The sequence below is a fragment of the Chanodichthys erythropterus genome, chromosome 2, assembly GCF_024489055.1.
Source record: "Chanodichthys erythropterus isolate Z2021 chromosome 2, ASM2448905v1, whole genome shotgun sequence".
NCBI classification, from domain to species: domain Eukaryota; kingdom Metazoa; phylum Chordata; class Actinopteri; order Cypriniformes; family Xenocyprididae; genus Chanodichthys; species Chanodichthys erythropterus.
In genome coordinates this window covers 38115606-38133382 of record NC_090222.1, presented here as the reverse complement: position 1 = coordinate 38133382, position 17777 = coordinate 38115606, and the positions used below count along the sequence as shown (strand labels likewise).

Genomic DNA, 17777 nt, shown 5'->3' with positions numbered 1-17777 from the left:
TAAGACGTTTTAACGATTCTAAGTCCCGCAGAAACACTGTAAAAATAAAAACAACCAAAATTTTAATGTTTTCTTTTACTAAACAAAAAAGACGGCAAACGTTTCAGTCCCATGTGACCTTTCTCAATGCCTGACTGCAATGCTTATTGCAGGAGCCATCTTACTTCAACGAATTACATTATTACATGGATCACATGCTTAAGTCACATGGCTACAATTAATTTTGATCTAATTCATTTTGTGGAATCATAAGAGAAAAATCACTCACTGCTCTTGACTGAATATATTTCATTCATACAGTGAAGACTATGCAGTGTTTTATTTTATTTTTAATTATTTGGCTATAGTATTTCTATTTTTTTTGTAGTATTTCTTATTTGGATACTAAACAGACCTAATTAACTTAAAGTTTCATTTTCATCTTTGTTCAATTGTATTTGTCCTATTGTTTGTAATTTGCTTATGTGCTGTTATTAGTAATAACAAGAAATAAAATAACTATATCTTGTTTAAAAGCTAATTTTGTCAAGCACAAAATTAAACAAGCTTTTTGCATTTTGTTGACTAATGTACATCATACAAATGGAAAATGTGGTATCCTAATTATAAAATAGAAATTACACACAAAATCAGTTATTTTGATCGTAAATGCTACCAAAAAGAAATCCTGGTGGGTCTGGAGCGATTATATTAAAAATTCACAATACATAATTTTTTCAGATAAATCACCAGTAATAGTGCTATGCTGAAACAACGGCACACACACCTGTCGTGTTCTTTGTCCACCAAGTGGTAGCGGGCACGGAAGGCCACCAGGTGGGCGTAGTAGGCTGGCGCAGGGATGGAGACGGAGCGGGTACAGCGCACGTACGTGTGGCACAACTGGTAAGTGAGCAGCTGGAACTCATCAGCAGTGAAGCAGTTGTCGTCCCACAGGACATGGTAGTGGGAGGGTCGGCTAGTGCCCTGAGATGAGAGGAAGAAGAGGCAAACTCATGCCAAATGCTCTAACTAAAAACATCTATACAATACTGTAGTTTGATGAAGTCTTTAAATTGTCAGGACTTTTGCAAAAGGATGTTTTTGAGTGACTTTTTTTTTTTTTTTTGGTAGTTTTGTGACATTCAGCCTTTTACTGGATTACATAACAGTTCTTTGTGGTGATGAATCCAAATCTGTGTGCAAAATCATTTGTCGAGTGAACAAGGAGCCATTTAACATGCAACACCAGACCAGAGGGCAACTTAAAAGACTGGAGGAAGTGACATTTCAGGCTGTGAGAGTGTGTTTGTCTGTACCTGTATTCCAGCATGACTGCAGAGGTAAAAGTCAAACTCGTAGGGGTGTGTGATATCCGTGTCTACTGTCGTACCAGCAGGAATGTTTCCGCTGCGACCCACCTGTTTGGGAAATAGACAGAGTCTTAAAAAAATGCAATCAACATGAAAATGATGTTTTCAATATGTGCATCCTGCAGGTTTGTCTCATAGTCGCCCATGAAGACAACTCACCAGAGAGTAATTCTAGAGTTTTTAATAAACTCTCTTGATCTGAGCCAGGTTTTCTATTTTTTTTTTTTTCCAACATTTCTCATTTTATTTAGTTTAAAATGATGTACTAAAATAACTAAAACTGAAATCAAAATAATCAAAATGAATAAAAACTGTATAAACATGTTTTAAAAAACTAATACATGACAAAAACACAAGAAAATCAGTAAAATAGACTTTAACTGAAATTAAAATGAAAATACAAAATCTAAAAAACATAAAAAACTGTAAGTCTCTTAATAACTTAATACTAAAATAACTAACAAAACCTAATAAAAATGACAAAAATGACCAAACCATAAACTATATATATATATTAGTGGTGGGACTTATCAGGCGATAAAAAAAAAGTATTGCGTTATATATATATATATATATAAAACATACACATACATATATATTATCATTATTAACTACTATTATTATTATTATTGTTATATAGTAATGTTATCTCAAATTAAAGAAATTAAGACAAAAATATAAGCCATTACTGTTGGAAATTATACAATTTTTAAAAAAACATTTTACACTACAAGTTACAATACTGATATTTATATCTTAAATTGTTAACCTTCGAGTGTTTAAACCCTCAAACTTTTAACATTTATATATAAAACTAAAATAACAGGTAAATATAAGTTGTGTGTGTCAGGCGCTGTTGCTGTCCCAGGCTGCAATTCACCATGTGCGTTTAGAGCAAGTGTTGTAGCCGTTTGTCTATAAAGGCTAATCGCTATACCTGATGGCAAGCTGCTTTTGAATGAACTGGACTGCAAGAGATTGTCTCAAAATGGAGGAGCATCAGGGAGCGCGCTCACCCTCTCATTGCGATCGGCACAGAAGAGGCGTGTGTGGTGGCGTTTCTGCACCACTATGTATGTGATGCCGGGCTGGTACTCCTTCTCCAGACTGATACAGGCCTCTCGAATGGCCAGCAGCTCGTAGTACAACACCTGTGAGCAGAAACAGGATCACGTTTGATTTTTAGATGAACATGAAACTAGTGTTAGACCAATATGTTGACAAGACAAATGAATCCATACCTGTCTAAACTGGCCCTCAGATACACCGTCCCTGTAGAAGATGATTCTGGTGGGTTTGTAGCGAGTGGACTTGTAGAACTGGATGAGAAGCTCTCGCACCATAGAGGCCAAGTCCTGAATCACTTCCTGTCTGGGCCTCTGGACACGCACTGTGGCGCAATACCTGCTGGGATGAGCGTCCATACTGCCCACCACCTACAGCAAAGTACATTTTATAGTCATGATGTCTTAATTTTATAGTGTATTTAATATATTCGTTACAGCATCCAGCTCTAAGCTATACTGACCGCTGCAATGGATGGTTTCTTCCCATCTCCCGCAGGTGGATGCGTGACATCCGCCCCCAGAAAAATGACTGGCTGCTGGAACACTGAAGGCCTGTGAAACAGCACACACAAACAAACACGCTACATCAGTTAAGCGTTAATAAAGTCCACCATATTTAACACCATCAGAAACCAGCCGTAAGCATGAATATTGCATTGGATAGTGTCTACAAATCAGCTTTGTGTGCATGTATTATAGTCAATAAATCGGGGTTTCCCAATCGCAGGTTCTTGATTTGATGACAAGCAAATAATTAATTAAATGGAATGTAAAAGTAAATCAGTATTCCACCAAAATAAAAGCTCGAGGATTTGAAATTTTAACACTAGAACTACCAAGGCAGTCATTTTGACCGTTTTAAAGATTTGCAATGTAATAACTTTGTTGAAATAAAACCCATATAACTACAGTTCCATGACTTTTCTTAAATTAATGTAAATTTTATTTTAACATTGTTATTTTATTAAAATTACAAAACACAAAAGAGTTCTGAGTATTTCTATCTTGAATGGCCATAGCGGTCAATTTGACCGCACATATTACAGGCGTTGTATCTCCTCAGCGCTTTTTCCCGCCATTAAAGATGTGCGTAGCTGTTGCCTAGCAACCTTTCTCTGGCAGTTTTGTATGCTTTTGCTAAGCTAAAACTTAGCTTTACCGTCAAAATGGCAACAAGAAAGAAAATGACTGTCACTGAGGTTTTATCCTTGCTTGAGAACATTGATGATGCAGAGTCTGATGGAGGAGCAGAGAGCGATGTCTCTTGGTCTCTTGACAGTTCGTCTGACACTGATTCTGAGAGTGATTCAGAGATAATTCCGGTTCGTAAAAAAAGATTTTCTAGATTTCATTAGAGGCTGCATAAAATTGTTTCCGATTCGTGTGGTCCAAACATTTCCGATAATGCTAAAGCATTGTAAACTCCAAAAGTCAAAATGTATTGAATAAAGACAGATGTAATCATTTCCAAAATTCACAATATGTTTTTATCTAACGAAATATTCTGCTTCATTTTATATTTGTTGACATTTTGACTTTCAAAAACAACATTTTAACTGCGGTGAAAAACTTTGATCTCCAGCTTGCCGGATGCAAATTGCGGAAAGCAAATTGGGGCATGCACTTTTGTGGGAGGTCTAGTAGCTCTTACACAATAATATCACGAACATATTATATTATGTATGCTTAAATTACCCCACATTTTTCATAAAACATGACCATAGAAGCTTTGAAGTAAATATAACATGACAAAAATGACATTCACAGCTGTCTGGTATGAACAGTCAAAATGACCGCTATTGGTAGTTCTAGTAGTTATAGAATTCCGGTAGTGCTAGTGTTAAAAGCTTGAGGGTTTGATCACTTGAAAGTTATGAATTTAAGACATAAATAATAAATAAATAAAAACAATGATAGCCTATATATTTATGTGTTCATTTCTTATAATTAAAACTACTATATAGTAATAACAATAATAATAATAATAATAATTATAATTATTATTATTATTACTATTATTATTGTTGTTTTCATTAAGAAATTTCCGACAAAATAATTACAACAGTAATACCCTATATTTCTAGTAACAATATTATTACTATTAATAATAATAATATATATATAATAATAAATATATTATTATTACTAATACTGTATTATTGATGATGTTTTTATATGTTAATATCAAAATAATTAATAGTTAGTAGCCTTTATTTCTGTCTTCATTTCTTATAATCAGAGATAAAAGTACTATATAATAATAATAATAATACATGTATTATTATTATTACTATTATTATTGATGTTGTTATACGGCAAGACATATTGGACAAAATAATTACAACAGTAAACACCTAAATATCTGTCTTCATTTCTTATAATCAGAGATAAAACAACTATATAGTAATAATAATAATAATAGTTATAATAATAATAATAATAAATGTATTATTATTATTATTATTATTATTGATGTTGTTGTATGTCTTTAAGAAATATCTGATATCAATTCTAATTACAATATCAATAGCCTATATTTTCAGTCTTCATTTCTTATAATTAGACATACAACTACTATATAATAATAATAATAATAATAAGTTATAATAATAATAATACAAAAAAGTTATGAAATATGACAAAATAATTGCAGCTTAACTTATCGAAGACAGAGAAATCATAAAAAAATAAATTAAAAACGCTTTCAAAATAAAACAAAATTTTAAATATTTATCTGTTCACTTGCATGTCATGTGATCATTAACCATTTTATGTCAGAGGGGTTTGGCTGACAAAAACATTTGGGAATCCCTGCAATAAATAATAATGATCAACAGCATAAGCTGCCTGTTTAAAAACAGCCACTGAGCAGAGCCGATTATGTTCTGTCAATCAAAATAAGGCTGGGGAAAATGGTTCCAAACCGTTGATGCGGCACCAGGATGTTGTTGATGCCGCCGAGTTTGACGTTGATTTTGAGGCAGAGGTTGGAGAGCGTCTGAGGGGAGGTTTTCACCACGTTCTTCACCTGCACACACTGAGTGGCCATTCCTAGAAGAGTGTCTCCAACACGCTTCACTTCCGCTGCACAAATCAAACGTGTGTTTGTTAGTCTGAAGGCGTTCGGCAGGAGGGCGGCTCTGAGCGTGACGTTCTTACCATAGACGGGTGTTTTTCCAGGCAGGATGACGATGATGAGCTGCAGTCCAGAGTAGGTGTTCTTCAGGTGTCTGAACATGGGCTCCACGCTGTCGGCTCCCTGTGCGTACTTACAGAAACACGGCTGACCCTGGATGGGCATCCCAGCGTCCTTTGAGATCTTGCGCAGCTGGTCGGTGAAACCCCTGTGGGGACAAACATAAATCAGACACGTCGAGTATGGAAAGTACATACTGCACTGCACTGCACTTATGTTCTGCAGTTTTCCTAAAAAATAAAAGTTGTAAATGTGAAATGTTATTTTTCTTAAATACTTGATACTTCTTATTTTACAGAGAAATTGTAATATTTCTTATTTTGCTTTTATTTAGAAATGCAAATGTCTTTTATTTAATAATAATCATTTTATTCTTATTATTATTATTATTATTCTCCACCAAATCGTGCAGCCCTACTGGTGATGGAAAGGTATGTATTTGAATTAAAATAGCAACATTTCTTATATTTGTTTTGTTTTAAAAAATTTTATATTTGTATTTAGTAATGATGATAACAATAATTATTATTATTATTAGCAGTATTACAATTATTATTAATAACAAGAATTATTGCAGGATTATTAAAATAATTAATAATAACAACAACAACAACAATTATTATTATTATTTTATAGCCATATTGATATATAATCACAACATTTTGGCCAAACTGTGCAGCCTTACAAAGAAGCAGAGTACCCCTGGAATTATTATTATTATTATTTATTTTCATCAGAAAAATCTAAATTAATTTTTCCACCCAAATTGCACAGCCCTACTGATGATGGAAATGCATGTATTTTAATTAAAATAGCAACATTTCTTATATTTTTTTTGTTTTAATAATTTTTATATTTGTATTTAGTAATGATGATAACAATAATTATTATTATTATTAGCAGTATTACAATTATTATTAATAACAAGAATTATTGCAGGATTATTAAAATAATTAATAATAACAACAACAACAACAATTATTATTATTATTTTATAGCCATATTGATATATAATCACAACATTTTGGCCAAACTGTGCAGCCTTACAAAGAAGCAGAGTACCCCTGGAATTATTATTATTATTATTATTTATTTTCATCAGAAAAATCTAAATTCATTTTTCCCCCAAATTGCGCAGCCCTACTGATGATGGAAAGGCATGTATCTTAAATAAAATAGCAACATTTCTTATTTTGTTTTTATTTAATCATTTTTTATATTTTTATTTAGTGATAATAATTATAATAAGAATTATTGCAGTATTATTAAAATTATTAATAATAACAACAAGAATTATTATTACTTTTTAGCTATATTGATATACAAACAAGAAGAGCACACCTGGAATTTTTATTTATTTATTTATTTTTTGTTATTTTTAATCAGAAAAATCCAAATTCATTTTTCCCCCCAAATTGTGCAGCCCTACTTGTAATGGAAAGGTATGTACTTTTAAAGTCATCATGAAATCAAAATTGACCCTATCTACTTTGTTAGCGCACATTACTAGTCTTGTGGTGAACAATTAATCCGTGCAAGTTAATACACAGAATTAAATTTGTTTGCCGTTGGTAGTCTATAATTAATTTGTTTCTGCTTTGGAATGGCGTTCCTTCTCGGATGATGTCAGTTTGACGGCTTGGGTTGAATATCTTTAACCACTCCTCTCCAAACGTCAGTCTGGGGATGTAGATTCGGTGCACTAAAGTACCGAAGAAAACCTCTATTGAATATTCTGCTTCACTTGGAAATCATCACAACACTGAAGTAAAGTTGGTTGCAACTTCCGGTTCACGGGGACTTTAAGTTCGCCAGTATTGACAGTCAGTATGGCGTGAGGTCTTACTTGAGAATCTCTTCTCTGCACTGTCTCTGCGTGGCGAAGCAGGCGATGGCCCACATCTTGATCTCCACCCCGGTATGGAACTGCTTCCCTCTCATGTCCCAAACTCCATGACTGGGTGTGGCCACAGTGCGATTCTGTAACGACAGCTCACGGTTGATCTGCTGCACAGGACGTGTGTGAGCAGAAACACAGGGCACACAGATATACCACTGATACTGAAACTGAACATGACTGGAACACATGACGTAGCCCAGAGAAAATCATTACTAGACTGAGGGAAAAACTCAATTAATAGTGTAATTTTTACAAGTACATTTCACAAAACAAGCCTGTATATAGGGAAGAACGGAGGCAATTATAACATAAAAAGATTCTTCAATCATAAGCTAGTTGAACGAATGATCCACTTGATTTCTGTATATTTTCTTTTAAAATCAAATGATCTGTAAATATCAAAATTGTAAGTTTATCAATCAGTATTCTCAGATTTGTTCATTATCTTCACCCACAGATTTGTAGACTGTATTTTAGAATTCTGTATCTACTGAATCTTTAAGGCTTTCACACTTGAAATAGTTAACCCTGGGTCATTCTAAACCCTGGGTTAACGGAATTGTGGGTTATCTTGCTTTACGTTTCACACTGCTCATAATTTACCTGGGGTCAACAATTAATCCTGGGTATTCATAAGCTGACATTTCACACTGCACATCCCTAAACAATGGGTTAAAGTCCTTATTTGAATATTTAGTGTCAGTGTCACTGATTGGGCGAATGCAGCACATCATGTTTACATAAAGCATTTAGCGTTGCGCATCCTCATATTATACATTGCCGACTGTACTATCCTAATCCTGAACGGCCTTTTTCTTGTTTCCGTGACTGTACAATGCACGTCAAGATGAGGCACACGATTGGCTGTTAGTTGCTAAGTATCAAGTCGTAACATTTTAACACTGTATCATTTCAACATTGTACACATTTGGCACCGTAATGCAGGGTTAACAGCGAAAAAGCGGCTCTAATCCTGCTTCAGAGCATGGTTTCATAACCAGGGTAAAAAAAAAAAAAAAAAAATGGTGCTCAACCCACTTCTAAATTGCAAGTGTGAAACGTTCTGAGGTTGAAAGCGGGGTTTAGAAAGACGATAATCCTGAATTAAGTGTGAAAAGCCCTATTTAGTTTTAAAAAATAAAAAATGGTGCTCAACCCGCTTCTAAATTGCAAGTGTGAAACGTTCTGAGGTTGAAAGCGGGGTTTAGAAAGACGATAATCCTGAATTAAGTGTGAAAAGCCCTATTTAGTTTTAATATCCTGAAATATTATACAATTGTAGTTCTAATAAAATGTATTTGTAGTTTAGAAAAGGGTCACTAAAGCTGTAAATGAGAAATTTGGCAAAAAAAATGCAAATATATTAATGATAAAATAGTTGTGGATCTTAATAGACCTCAAGCCCAATGTGAACCAAAAGAAAGGAGGAAAAAAAAATCTTATCTTTTCCTAACATCATTTCAAAAAAAGATTCTTAAAGGTGCTCTATTTAAGTTTAAAATAAAAATACAATAATATGTTTGCAGATATTTATTAAACATGCTCAGTTCATTTATCCGTTTCTCTGAAAACCATTGCTACAGCCAGTTATTTCACTTTGAAATTTGCGTTCCGTGTCAAAATTTCAGTTTTTGTTTCGGTCTGTGCAAAAGCGCACATTGTCAATTTACCCAATAGTATTTCGCCACCCCAGGTTGCCAGTTGGCGGAAAACACAAAATCCATCTAAAAATCTCTATGAACGGGAGCATATTAAAACACGATATCAACTAATTATCTTACAATGTGTAAGTCTCGTCGCCTTCCAATGTCAATTGATCTCGCTACTGTTGCATGTCTTCAAACTGGCAACGAGTCTGAGGAGGGGGCGGGGCAAACAATATTTTGAATTTGGACTGCAGTACCCATTTCAACCACTAGCTGTCATCCTTACATAGAGCACCTTTAAATACAGTATTGTTTTTAAAGTTGTTTTTAAAAAATGAATTAATTTTATCTCAAGGATGCTGGATAAAAATGAAATAAGACATGAATGGCAGATGCTAATATTGTTGCTGGTGGCGTATAAGATTTTATCATGGCTGAGGGAGCGATTTTAACACTGGTTATGAAATAATAATAATAATAATAATAATATGACTGAATTGAAAGATATTTAAAATACATAAACATTAATTTCATTGAAGTATCTAATTAAAGCAACTTTTGAGTACAAAAACATATATTATTATAAATATATAGTACATAAAAATATATATGTAGTAACATGATTCCCAGGGTATGAATGAAATGATAAAATGCATACCTTTAATGCAATGTAAGTAACTTTCTGCCAAATGCATAAATGTTATATAAAAAAAAGTGTTATAAATGCCTCCAACCACTTTTACACCGTAAGTTACCATTGTCCTGTCATTTAAAAAAAAGCATGTAAATGTACAAAATAACACAAAATCATAATTCATTCTCAGACTATACAAACAGGCTAACTAAACTAACTCAAATACTACAATAAACATCCTTATATTAATTCACTTTAAGTGGTGCATAAAACCAACAAGAAAAATCACTACAAGCTTGTTTATTTTTGGAGTTATTCCACACTTCACACATCACAGCAGCAGGGATTAGGAGCTGTTAGTTCCTCCAGGAGAGGCTATTCATTCAGACAGACAGACAGACAGACACAGAGAGATGTGGGTGATTGAAAAGAAGGGTACCATAAAGTGCTCTGTGCTCACCCTGCCCCCGTACTGCAGCATGGGCGCAGGCAACACGCGCCCCGTCACGTGGGCCATCTCGTCTCGCACCTTAAACTGAAACTCCTGCACAAAAGGGTCTGCTTCATAGTTAGCACTGCGCACCTGGAAATACACAGACAAGCATCTGTTGACACATTCTGCAAGGCTGTCAATAAATTAATGATTAACATGACTCGGTTTTTTATTTGCTCTCAAATATGTTGTTTTAAATATGTAGTGCATTCTGTTTTAAAGGTCCAGTGTGTAATATTTAGGAGGATATATTGATAGAAATGTCATATAATATACATAACTATGTTTTCAGTGGTGTATAAAAACCCTTACATAATGAACCGTTATGTTATTATTACCTTAGAATGAGCCATTTGTATCTACATACACCACGGGTCCCCTTACATGGAAGTCACCATTTTGTGCCGCCATGTTTCTACAGTACAAACTGCTCATTGTTTGACTGGCTACTCTTTTCTGTCTCAGACGACGACATCTTTGTCCTGTGTCGGCCACCGTAGCTTCTCTATGTGCTTCGAAAGGGAGGGGTGAGAAGGATTGAGCCATGGTTGCAATTCTTAACCTCACCACTAGATGCCGCTAAAATTTACACACTGAACCTTTAAAGCATTTAGTTTTAATGCCTCGAAATAAAACAAAACATCATGCAACTTCACTTAGAAATACACAAAATGTGTATTTTACAGCTGTTCTCCAGTACTGTTATCATTTACGTTAGTGCCAATGTCCCACCCTATTTACATTTTCTGAATAAAAAAAAGCATAGTTCTCATCAAAAAAAGATTTCATGCATGAAGCGCAAACAATTTACACACCTTAGTTTAATACTCAGGAGTTCAAATTCCTGTAACAATTAGTTAAGAGAACTGTAACAACAGTAAAACAGATACTTACCTTAACAATAATTATGTTTATAATTAGCAGTTTTATCAATTAGCAGTGTTGTTGTTAACTAAAAGTATTACAAATTGTTTTTGAAATAATAAAATAAAAATATTAGGTTAAAAAAACTAAAATAAAATAAGTTACTAAAGTTATAAAAACTGATATAAAATAAATTCAAGCTTAACAGAAATACAAAAATAACAAAAGCACAAACAAACTAAATGACAATGAAAATTTTAAATATACTATAATCTATAATAACAATAATAATAATATAATTTATTATAGCTTGTCAAATTTGCTCCTATTTGGGTGTGAGCAAAAACACGCCGTTTTTGTGTGTGTCCCTTTAAATGCAAATGAGCTGCTGCTCCCGCCCCCTTTCCAGAAGAGGGCGGAGCTTTAACAGCTCAACAACAACAAAGCTGGAGAATCTCAAGCAGCCAAAATGACCCAATTATAGCACTTAAACACGGAAAAAGTCAGATTTTCATGACGTGTCCCCTTTAAAACATCCAAATATTTTAAATCAATATAACTAGACATGATAACAATTTTTAATGAATGCTAAAACTGCAGCTTTAATTAGCCATAATTCAGATTATATAAGACTTCATAAAACTCTGAAATGAAGAAACTCTCCTGAGGCTGACTGAGCAAACAGGATGTTTGTCAGAAACGTTTCTTGCCACAAGCTGATATATTCCAGCTCAGATCCTGCTGTACTTCGGTGTGTAAAAATACTCTCAACCGCGGTATTTTTAGCTGTCTCAAAGCGAGACTTTTTCATTTGGTACATTTCATTGGCCTCGTCAGTGCATTCCACCTACGCGGTCTCTCCACTCTTGTTTGGAGATTTCTCCATCTAAATGAGAAATCAACCACGGCAACACGCAGTCAGCTGCTCTGATTTAGCGCCTGATTGGCTGTCATTTTAATAAGGTATACAGAGCAGCAGTGCTTCAATCACACATCACTAGCTCAAAACTGACGGCAGCAGGCAGACTGTAAATCTTCAGGGAGTGAGGTAAAGAGTTCAGTTCACAGCTAATCTGCTCACAATAAAGTCAGTGCTCTGAAACCGCTGACCTCCATTAATGCAGACAGTAACCTGAATTCATTCAGATCGACCACATGGACAGCAGGAACATGAGAGGTTTTAATACACAGCTGAAAGATCTTATGAGATCCTCAGAAGTGTGCATCTGGATTATTATTATTATCATTTATATGTGTTTTAACTAACATTAAAACCGTAACAAAAATTGTTTCTTGAAACTAATCATAAAAAACTACCATTACGGAACGGACGTCATGGCTCGGTGCATATAGTCAGACGACGAACACAGTCAGTCAGGAGTGATTGCGCACAGTTTGCACTATTGTCTGTTCAAAATTAAATAAATAAAAACCTAGCATTGTGGATTTGTTGCTTTGTCTGGTAACACTTTAGTTTAGGGTCCAATTCTCACTATTATCTACTTGCTTATTAGCATGCATATTACTAGGATATTGGCTGTTTATTAGTACTTATAAAGCACATATTAATTAACATATTATAACATATTAATTAACATAACAGTGTTTCCCATACATTGACTAGACTGTGGCGGCCCGCCACAGTCTCAAAATGAAACGGAAATTAGGTTTGTCGCCATATTTAAATTACCGTCTGATAATTGCGCTCTTTTATATAGCAAAAGTGGGAGTCATAGAGCAAAATAAGTAGACTAGCACCAATTAAGTTTTCGCACACTATATTCAAAGTCATCTGAAGCCATTCCAAAGCTTCATGTGCGGGACAGAAGAATATGTACATCGATAATTTCACGGTCTGCCACAGCTGTCATTTATTCAGCACTCAAACAGCGCGTCGTGTTCGGTAACGACAGTCAGCACTGTAAAACTCTACAATAGGATATATTCCCATTATTATACTTGATATGTAGATAAAGGGCTGTGGATTTGCATAAAACGACTTTATCTTGCATTATCTTTTATCTAAGCGTTTCATATTATCATGGTTTTGCACACTGAAAGATTATTAATAGCCTATTTTGTTCTGTCGTATCTATCATATCTTGTTGCCCCATTAAAAAGCTGCACAATACATATAAAATAAGCGTCTTTTAATCTTACATTAATATAAATACATATAATTATTTACATATAAATCTAATATAAAATCGTTTTTTCATTTCATAAGAATACAAATAGTAATTTTAAACTTTTTATTAACCTTTGGATTCATAAAATTACTGTGCAAAGTTGTTTTTTTTTCTTCTCCAAGAATTAGGCTAGCATACTTTTTGTTGCTGAATTATATACTCACCTAGTTTACCTATTTATTTATTTATTGGTCAGCTTATGATTATATATTTTTATTCATTTGTTATTTTTCTCTATAATGAAGTAGTATGTTTAGTGCATTCTGGATTGGTTAACAAATCACAGAGTGACCATTAGTTCCACAAATACAGATGCAGGCTCCCACTAATAAATTAATTCAACAAAGGTAACCTCTTTTGCTACATATTTTAATGGTTTAAAGGTGTACTCTACATGTTTGACCACTTATGAACTATCATTTAGCCTACTACATGCTGTGTACGTGACTAATGTGCCCTACCATCACCAATAAATAAATTACTATTAGAGCACAAAATTGTTTACAAGATAACAAATTTCTTCATTGATCTAGTCACTTAATTTTGCTCTCAGAATGCACCAGATTCATGCATTTAAATTTAAAATTTACAAAATTTTCCTCCGGGGGGGCATGCCCCCAGACCCCTCTAGAGGAATCGGCGTCCACCCACCACAGTCTCACAAAATCCTTTGGGAAACTCTGTATAACATATTGTCTTATTCTGCATGATCATATTCTACATCCCTTGATCCTACCCAATACCTAAACTTAACTACCATACAAACTATTAATAAGCAATAATAAGGCTTTACTGAGGCAAAAGTCATAGTTAATAGTGAGAATTGGACTCTAAAGTATGACCATTTTTCTTATTGTACTGAAATTGCACTGAATCGTCACTCCGAAACTGAGGTGTGTACCAAACCGTGACTTCTGTGTACCGTTACACCCCTACCATACAGTACAATAATGTTTGCTACTAGGAATTTACTACTAAAACAGTTTATTATCATGCATTATCACTCCAAGTCCTCACCCATAAAGTATTCACCCCTATAGTGTTATTTTCACCATAATATTCAGTATATAGTGCAGTCATCTGTAAATATTCAGCTATAAATACTCACACAGTCCAAATCCACTCTCACAAGTTCACTAAACTATATTTTAGAAAATAAAATAGTATGGAAGCACATATATTTTTCCATACCTAGAAATCAAATTCCGTACTTTTCCATCCTGTGTAAGAACTCTGTAACTTGATGTACAAAAATAACTAAAACTAAAGTTAATACAAAATAAATAAATAATAAAAAAACCCACTAAACTTTTAATTAAAATGGAAATGGAAAATATCAAAACTAATTCAAAATATTAATAAAAACTATAATAGCCTCTCAATGACACCAAAATAATCATTTTAAAAAGGCCCCAGTAAGTGACACTCACCAGTCTGCTGATCTCCTCCTGTCTGTCTGGTGCTGATCGTGCCGTGGCTTTGATCATGGTGGATGTTTGATTATCTGTCAGTTTCTTGATGCATCGCTGCCCTGCTACAATGTTGCACACCTACGAGAACAGCAAACCATATAAGAACAGAGAACGTGGTCTATGGCCATCACAGCGGTGCGGATGACAGGACTCACCTCCAGGGGCAGGTAGGTGTGTTTCTGCTCCTGGCCCACCTGTAGACAGGGCAGGTGGGGGTATTTGAGCTGCAGGTTGTACTTCTCTCTGAAATACTGAGCTACTGTTCGTTCTACAGTTTGGCCATTCTCCAACTGCAATGGGAACCTGGAAGAAATCAGGAAACTTGATCAAACAACAAACCACCACTAGAGGGCATCAAAAAAGCAGAGCTAAACTGCCTCCTTCAGTCCAAACATTTGGGCTGTGTTTGGAATAGTGCACTACTGTTTCAGCAGCACACACTATACTGTGTGAAGTGTGCAAATATCCTGCATGCAATGTGATGAGGCCATGTGGCAACAATAAATATACTACATAATATATACATAAATATACTACATAAGGAACTGTATATATATATATATATATATATATATATATATATATATATATATATATATATATATATATATATATATATATATATTTTATATATTTATATATATATAAATAAATGCTTTAATGATAATTGAGGAAAATGTAAGAAAAAATAGATTTCAATTTATTTATTAAAATAAAAAAATAAAATAAAATACACAAAATAAATTTAAAAAACAATTAAAATAAATGTAAAAACAATTAAATAAATAAACAGTTAAAAACAATTAAAATAGATAATTTAAAAAAACTTAAAATAAATTTAAAAACAATTAAAATAAATAAAAAATAATAATTAAAAATATATATATTAAATGTAAAAACAATTAAAATTTAAAAAATTAAATAAACAGTTAAAAACAATTAAAATAGATCATTTAAAAAACTTAAAATTAGTTTTAAAAACAATTAAAATAAATAAAAAAATAATATATTTTTTTAAATATTCAATGTAAAAACAATTAAAATGTAAAAAATTAAATAAACAGTTAAAAACAATTAAAATAGATCATTTAAAAAACTTAAAATTAGTTTTAAAAACAATTAAAATAAATAAAAAAATATATTTTTTTAAATATTCAATGTAAAAACAATTAAAATGTAAAAAATTAAATAAACAGTTCAAAACAATTAAAATAGATAATTTAAAAAACTTAAAATTAGTTTTAAAAACAATTAAAATAAATGTAAAACAATTAAAATGAATGTAAAAACAATTACAATAAATTTAAAAACAAAATAAATGTAAAAACAATTAAAATAAAAAAAAAAAAATAAAAATGGATATTTTAAAAAAATATGACAGATAGACAGGCAGATATTATCAATACAATGTATCATCATAACACGCTTCACTTCCTCCGACGGTTTGACTAACGTTTGGTGGCTGGCAGGGCGGCGGGTCACATTGCAGACCCGGTACTTCCTCCGCATGGTTCCGCAGTGTGTCACCTCCACCTTCAGACCTGCACATAAACCAGCCAATGAGAAAGAGACAAGCACATACAGGGCCTGGACAATGAATCAGAAACACTGGCCAATATATTGTTGGAGGTTTCACACCTATATATGCCAGGACTACCGAACCATTCTAGAGGACCATGTGCACCTAATGGTTCAAACATTGTACCCTAAAGGGGGTGCTGTGCATGAGCATAATAATGTACCAATACACACAGCAAGACTTGTGACACAATGGTTTGATGAACATGAAAGATCTCCCATAACCTGAACAGTCACCAGCTATTTTGGAGAAGCAAGTCAGAAAACGTTTTCCTCCACCAGCATCACATAGTGACCTGGAAGAGGAACGGCTCAAAATCCCTCTGGTCACTGAGAAGGACTGGTATCTATCATTCCCAAGATGAACTAATGCTGTATTGGCTGCAAAAGGATGCCCTACACCATACTAATAAATTATTGTGGTCTAAAACCAGGTGTTTCAGTTTCATTGTTCAACCCCTGTACACATAAACACACAGGAGCACACATACACACATACCTTTGATTTCTTTGGTGAATTTGACTCTGTGGGAGTCTGTGAGGGGGCGAGGCTGCTCATCAATGTTGTGGATGTCCAGTACCTCACACATGAACTGAATAACTGGCTGTGCTTTGTAGAAAGCCGTGGCTGACACTGCGAGACAAGAGATGAAAATGGATGAAAATGCAGTCCAAATCATCATTTAGAAGAGGTCAAGAGGAATCAAATTTTCATTATGAAAACACACTTTCAATACATCCTCTGCAGTGAAAAACACCATTTATCAGTGGTGTAGCAGCATTTATTTATTTTTATTTTTTTCCACCAATCAATTTTTAGTTTTTTTTTTTTTTTTTTTAACCAAAGATGAATCTCAACTATGTTCTGAAAAATATAACAGAATGAATTGAAATACCATTTTACTTGATGCAATATGCAGGTAAAATGCCATACATTCAATATATCTATACACTGTAACTAATTTGCATATTAATGTGTTCTTGGAGCAACATGTATTGAAAAAAGAAGTAATAATGCGAGTAACAGTTGGTAACATTTTTATAATAATATCTAATATTTCATAGGAATATGGTTATGTAATTCCTTTCCTTATTCACTTGTTTTGTCTCCTAAAATGCCTGATAAACATGATTTAAGTCCTGGTGTCCTCTACAGGGGTCATGTATGAAATCAATGCCCTGTTTTGTAACAGAAAGTCATATTTTGATTAGAAACCCCATAACATTTTCCAGAGATGTTGATTTATAACAAACAATTTAAAAATTATTCAGATAAATGATAATTACAAAATATTATAATATTTCCATAAGAGTGCTAAATTTGATCATTCAGTCATTTTAAAGACCAAGGAGAAGTTGTTGTCCTGCTGAAACCTGTAAACATTT

General features: G+C 33.4%; 1 protein-coding gene across 3 annotated transcripts in view; it reads right to left on the bottom strand.

Moving 5' to 3' along the window:
• The window catches only part of ago3a (argonaute RISC catalytic component 3a), a 54231-nt gene that overhangs the window by 9544 nt on the left and 26910 nt on the right, over positions 1 to 17777 (bottom strand). For 2 of the 3 annotated variants that reach the window (XM_067411719.1, XM_067411701.1), the window contains exons 6-18: positions 16891 to 17025; positions 16267 to 16354; positions 14969 to 15116; positions 14772 to 14891; positions 10235 to 10378; positions 7462 to 7595; positions 5579 to 5763; positions 5344 to 5503; positions 2881 to 2971; positions 2594 to 2788; positions 2369 to 2503; positions 1299 to 1400; positions 767 to 966 (exon numbers count right to left, since the gene is read on the bottom strand). In XM_067411719.1, the coding sequence (XP_067267820.1) occupies positions 767 to 966; positions 1299 to 1400; positions 2369 to 2503; positions 2594 to 2788; positions 2881 to 2971; positions 5344 to 5503; positions 5579 to 5763; positions 7462 to 7595; positions 10235 to 10378; positions 14772 to 14891; positions 14969 to 15116; positions 16267 to 16354; positions 16891 to 17025 (1837 nt within the window). The remainder of the gene's footprint in view (positions 1 to 766; positions 967 to 1298; positions 1401 to 2368; positions 2504 to 2593; positions 2789 to 2880; positions 2972 to 5343; positions 5504 to 5578; positions 5764 to 7461; positions 7596 to 10234; positions 10379 to 14771; positions 14892 to 14968; positions 15117 to 16266; positions 16355 to 16890; positions 17026 to 17777) is intronic. The other variant, XM_067411710.1, reaches the window with a different exon arrangement.